The 6000-nt window shown below is 57.2% G+C and overlaps 1 protein-coding gene across 5 annotated transcripts in view; it reads right to left on the bottom strand.

Moving 5' to 3' along the window:
• ADAMTS14 (ADAM metallopeptidase with thrombospondin type 1 motif 14) overlaps positions 1 to 3305 on the bottom strand; it is a 92073-nt gene extending 88768 nt beyond the window's left edge. For all 5 annotated transcript variants that reach the window (XM_059899190.1, XM_059899192.1, XM_059899189.1 and 2 more), the window contains exons 1-2: positions 3181 to 3305; positions 1038 to 1480 (exon numbers count right to left, since the gene is read on the bottom strand). In XM_059899190.1, coding sequence (XP_059755173.1) covers positions 1038 to 1480; positions 3181 to 3262 — 525 coding nt within the window. In that variant the 5' untranslated portion in view covers positions 3263 to 3305. The remainder of the gene's footprint in view (positions 1 to 1037; positions 1481 to 3180) is intronic.
• Between the last annotated feature and the right edge of the window lie 2695 nt (positions 3306 to 6000).

The raw sequence follows: 6000 nt of genomic DNA on the forward strand, positions 1-6000 counted from the left end.
CTCATCCCTCTCTTAAAGCTCAAAGGCAGAGGGGCAAGCAGGTCCTTTCCTGGACATGTCAGCTCATGCCTGGCAAAGCAGAGACCATGAAAACAGTGCCCATCAAGGCCCTGGAGCTGCCACGCAGGCTCACGAGGGCCTGATACACAGCAGACGGGGCAGCAAGGGGAGTGGGATCCAGCCTGAGTTGAGCACAGGAAGGAGAGAAGCCACCTGTGGCTTTCTGGTTTGCAACATGGAACCAACTAGCAGGGGGTTCCCTGTGCCTGGGAGGAGGGAGCAGGTCCTGAGAAAGGGAACTCAGATCAGAGAGCCACGGAGGAGCAGGCTGGCTTCGGGATGAGAGACAGTGGGGCACGAGGAAGGACACAGCAGTAAAAATAATAACAGCAGCTGATACCGACAGCCCTGACCATGTGCCAAGCAGGTGCCAACCACTGGCCGTGCTGCCTGGTGAGGTAGGTCATATTTTCATCACCAGCACATCAGCTCCAGGAGGGCAGGGGACTGTGTCTGTCTCAGGCACTGCCGTATCCCCAGCGCCCGACTGGCACGTGGAGCGCGCACAGTAAATACGTGCAGAATGAATAAATCCCACTTCATGGGTAAGGGAAAGGACCACAAGAGGGCAAGTAACTTATCCAAAGTGACACGGCCAGCGAGCGGCACAGCCAGGACTCAACCCCAGCAGAGCCTGCCCTCCTCACGCCTGCGTGTGTCTGCACTCAGACCCCTGACAGGTGAGCCGCGGTCCCGGTGTGTCAGTAGATGGTGAGGGGATGAACAGGATAAGGTACCATCCTATCTCGGCCACTTTACAGCTGGCACAGTATGAACCTGGTGGCCAAAGGGGCACGCGGGGTTCTCTCTGGAAAGTGGCGCAGCCCCTGACTTGGCCCAGACTGCAGGCTGTGCCCACAGGAATCCCAAACACACAGGAGCCAAGGAGAAAACCATGTCGGTCTGGCTCGGTGAGGGCGACGGGGAGGAAAGGGGGAGGATGGGGGGTGCTGCTTGATGAAAGCCTTGTCCCTTACCAATCCGTCGCAGTTGCTGATGGCGACAGCTGCCCCTGGCATGCCCGTGACACCCCCGGTGTAGACACACTCCCTCTGCAAGGGCTGACGGAACAGCTCCCGAAAATCCTCCTGCCACTCCACCGAGGCTCCGGGCACCACCAGCCGCCGGTTGGGCCGCAGGTGTAAGTGCAGTTCCTCCCCAGAAACAGTGACGTTGAAGTAGAGGGAGGAGCGTCCCCCCCTGCCAGGCTGCAAGGTCGCTCCTTTGGGGCGCAGTGGGCTTCGAGCCACCCGCAGGTGACCGGAGTGTGACAGTGGTGCCGGTGGTCCGTCCACCTCTGTACTCCCTGAGGAGGCTGCTGGTGGCCCAGATACCACGTGGGAGAGGAAGCGTCCCTGAGAATCTGTGCTGCAGGGCACTGTCACACCATAGTCACTGAGCTTTCTTGAGAAGCGCAACTCTGTTGGAAATAAAGAAAGAGTTACTTCGGTGCCGTCTGGGCAGAGCTAAGCCGGGGAAGCTGGAAATCCCATGGGGGCAGGAAGGGCTCTGCAACCTTGACCGTCACCTTGGAGGAACCCCTTAGCCCAAGTTCATCTATTTCTCATCCAGTGCTTCCAGAGCCCCTGGATCTCTGCACTTGGATGATCGGTGTTCAAGTTTGTAAACTGCTAGACACACATTGCACCCCATAGTCCCCAGGCCCTTGTTACAGCTAGCGGAGGAAAACAAATGATGCCAAACAGAGTCCTGTCACTCTAGCAACAAACCTTCCAAGCTTGGGCACTACAGTGGAAATTCCCCGAAAGCCCCCAGGGCAAAGAGGGATGGCTGGATGTGCCCAAACTCCCCAGTGCCCTGAAGTCACCAGCCCACCCCGGGGTAGGGCCCTCGTCACCAAGCTCCTGGAACACAGCTGGCAAAACAAACACACCTAGAAACTCAGGGCCTCCTGGGCACGTGTCAAGGAGAAGAGAGGAGCTGGAGAGGGAAGGGAGGGAATACAGGTTCTACATTTTTCCAAGTTTAGAAAGAAAACTTTTTTAAGCAGCACAGTGGCTGCCGAGATTTCTACATGGCCCAGCCCCAAGCTGGGTAAATATAGATCTTCAAAAATAAAAGGAGACGCAGGGGTGACCTGCCCACTCGGACTGAATTAAGTGTGAGGTCATGGCCCCATGCTCCAGGCTGCATGCCAGCAGCCCGTCCTCACACAGCTCTCGCTAAGCCCAGCCAGGCCGGGCAGGAATGACAGCTCCCTGGCTTCTAGGCCTAGTGATTCATGGATAGGAGTTAGGGAGGAATTTTCATTTCCACACAGCTCTATCTCTTGTGTCCCCAGCCCCCTTCACGGCACTGATAAAACCTAGAAAATGATGTGCCCTGAAAATCCCTCCTGCCCAAGGCAGTTATTGGAGGGCGGGGAGGGAGATGACGAACTTTCCTCTGGTTTTACCCTTTGCAGCAGAACACCCCCAAGACTTTAGCTAGGGGGATCCTGTTTGGTCCATGAACAGAGCTCAAAGACAAGCAGGCACCCTGCCTGGAAATGACCAGAGCCCCCTCCCCATGCTGAGAGCCACCAGGAGGGCACCTCACACTGCAAAGTGAGGGTGGAGGGTGTCTGATCTGCGTGTGAGAGGCTGTCTGCACAGCACAGAGTGTGAGAATGCTGGGGGAGAGGGATGCATGTGTGTTTCTGTGCAGGAGTGTGAGTGCCCGGTGTTCACTGGGGGGTGGGGCAGCCACCTGCCAGCCTGATTCTTTGTGTGTGACAGATACTTGCACACATGTACACACATATGTGCACACATGCGTACAAGCTGGAGACAGAGAAGACACTGAGAGAAAGACACACAGGAGCGAAGACAGAGAGTGAGAGAGAAACACAGAGACCAAGAGACAGATACAAAGCTTCTAAGAAAAGGCTCCTATCCTCAAGTGCTCTCCTGGGGTCTCTCCCTAGTCTTGTGCCAGAAAGGGAGAGAAATCCCCGGACAGCATCGGTGGCACTGGGGTAAGAAAAGAGAGCTCGGACCCAGCGTGCGCACAGCCTCCCACCCCCTCGAAAGCTGCCAGGCTCCTCGGGCACCCTCGGGCCACCCTGACCCGCGTGCACCCCGGACCCCGCGCGCCCCTGCGCGCCCTACCCGCACGCACCTGGGGTCCTGCTGCCCGCGTTGGCGCAGAGCGCACAGTGCAAGAGCAGCAGGAAGGACAGCCGCGCGCGGAGAGGAGCCATGTGGCCGCGCGGGCACGCGGGCCGGGAGGGCGCCGAGCCCCGAGCTCCGGGCTGCGAGCGAGGCTGGGGCGCGCTCGGGGCTCCGGCCGGCCTTCGCCTCCTCCGCCGCCTCCCGCCTCGCAGCCTCCAGCCGCCCGATCCCGGCCCCACGCGCGGCGTCGCCGTCTGGACCGCTGGCTCCGGGAGCCCGAGGTTGCCGGCGGGAGAGCGGAGCGGCCGACGCGCCAGCGCCCCCAGTGCCAACTGCTGGCGGGTCAGTCCGCCAGCGCCTTGACGCTCCGGGACGCTGCGGGAGCCGGGCAAGTGGACCGCGGGGCGGGCCGGGGGTGGGCACACTGGCGGGGCGGGGCCGGGCGCGGGTCGGAGCTGGGGGCGCAGAGCGCCCGTGGGCGGGGCGCAGGGCGCGGATCGGAAGTGCCACGCGGAGCCCGAGCTGGGGCTTCGGGCGCCCTGGGCGAGTGTCCCCTCAGGCTCATGGGCTCCCCAGGAGTGATGGCCCTTACTTTCCTAGGCTCCTCCGCCCCACCCCCCTTTACTTGACTGCAGGGCCCAGTTTCCAGAGCTCCTGGGCCGATGGGATGTCCCACTGCCTTTGGATGGGGAGATGGTGAGCACCACCCCCACCCCCACCCCCGCCCCAAGAGAGTGTCTCCTTTCTCTCCTGATGGTCTTGATGCCCCCAGTAATCTTCCGCCCCTTGGATCTACCCATTTTGCAGACTACAGCACCCTGGGCCCCCAAGTGCAGTGACTGATCTGTGTCTTAGTCAAGAGCAGGGCTGAGCAAGGTGAGCCGAGAGCCCTGGCTTTACAGTCAGCCAGACCTGATTGAAATCCTAGCTCTGAGCCTCGGTTTCCTCGTCTGTGAAATGGGTGTTAATTATAGCACATAGTAAGGTTCAATAAATGATAACCATTCTCTGCTTCCACACCTGGCACCAATGTACCCACCACACAGCCTAAGGTGGGAAAAACTGAGTCTAAGAGATAAGAGTGGCTGCTGGTTTTGTAATGCTGCTGAGACCCGTTCAGTAGTCAGGCAAACAGCCCAACTCCTGCTTTCCTCTCCTGCTTTACTCTATGAATGTGTTCCTAACAATTTTCAAATGCACTGTAAATCCAGAGGTGGGAACTGGAGAAAGGAGTTTTGTTTTTTTTGGTTTGTTTGGTTTTTAAGAACTGCAGAGTAAAGAACCTTTCTGTAAAGTGTATAAAGACCCCTAATCTTTCTTTTGAGTTCAGACATTTTGTTGTAGGGCTTTCTTAAAGGGAGGCCAACTTATGGATGCAAATTCTCTGACCAGACTTCTCTTGGGAATCCCTGGGTCCCCTGAAAGAGAACTTGGGTTCCTGCCCTCTTCTCTCTATGTGAGGTTTCCCAGTCCACACCCTCCCTGGGCTCTGAATATGGTCCCACTTTGTGGGCAGAGAGCTGGAATCTTCATCCTCACGGCTCCAGGACCTGACTCAGGGCCTCCTGAAAAGCAGCACTTGTGGAATGAATGAAATGACATCAGGGTTTTGGAGGGCCAGTACATTTATGAAGGAGGTTCAGAGAGCTGAGGTGACGTGTCCCAGGTCACACAGCTCATCTGCAGCAGAGCTGGCATCAGGACCCAGAATCTAGTGCTGAGCAGGAGAAAGAGACAAGGGTAGGGGTCAGGAGACTGTTGTAAGCTAGACAGCCAGTACAGACCAAGTGGCCAAGGGCAAGTCATTTCCCTCTTTGGGCTGCAGTACCTCATCTGTCAAAGGGGAAGTGGTGAGGATCACAGGAGTCACAGACGTAAACTTTAAAGTCCTGTGGAAATGCAGAGTGTGTTCTATTCCAAGCAACATCAGAGCATCCAATTATTTGAGATGGCACCACCAAACAGATCTATATTAAGTTTGGGAAGAATAGAGTTCTCTTTCTCCTCTTTCTGGTTCTTTAAGATCTGTGAAGTCAAGGGCCAGACTGTGGTTTTGTGTGTGAGGGCTGATGAAGCAAGAGTATGAGGGGTACACGTGTCAGTGGGAACTTGCAGGAGAGGCAGTGAACTGTCTCCATTCTGGCCCTCCGCAAACCCACCAGATGAGCTCAGGATTAAATGGCCTGCCTCCCTTCTCAGGGGCTCAGTTTTCCCAGCTGCAGAGTGGGGGCCCTGTGGCGACAGAAGGGAAAAGTCGTGGCATGTGATTGCTAATTTTCTCCCTCTGCAGGGCCATCCCAGAGGAACTTGCAGTGCTCTCCCTGGACTCCACCCCATACTTCCTGCCTTAGACTTGGTAAGTCAAGAGGGAGAGACTACAGCTGGGACCCCAGCAGCCTGACTCATGAACTGTGGGCTGGGGCCTTCCCTGGAGCCAGTCTCGGCAAGCAGAGAGCAAAACCTTTCCCTGGCTCTCTACCCCAACCCCCTTCCCTTGGGGCTACAATGGTTGCTTTTGTTGGCAAATATTGTATGTCCAAGCTCTTTTCTACTGAGGAAGTCTTTGTTAGGAAGAGGGGACATGGGAGCAGAGCTCAGAGCATGGGCCAGAGAAGGTGGAGGAAATGGCTGCATGGCCGGCCCTGTTTCTGGAGGTGATCGGAGCCAAAGCAAAGAAATCTCCTGGCATCTGCCGGGACCCTCCGAGGACGGCAGGTTCCGGGTTCCCAGTCTCTCACCTGAGATTCTGCACGGGGGGGAAAATGGCTTGGATGTTTCTCGTGCTCACAGCCCTCCGACACTTGTCCAACACTCCTCCCGTCCAAAG

This window comes from Balaenoptera ricei, chromosome 16 (genome assembly GCF_028023285.1).
Source record: "Balaenoptera ricei isolate mBalRic1 chromosome 16, mBalRic1.hap2, whole genome shotgun sequence".
Classification (NCBI taxonomy): domain Eukaryota; kingdom Metazoa; phylum Chordata; class Mammalia; order Artiodactyla; family Balaenopteridae; genus Balaenoptera; species Balaenoptera ricei.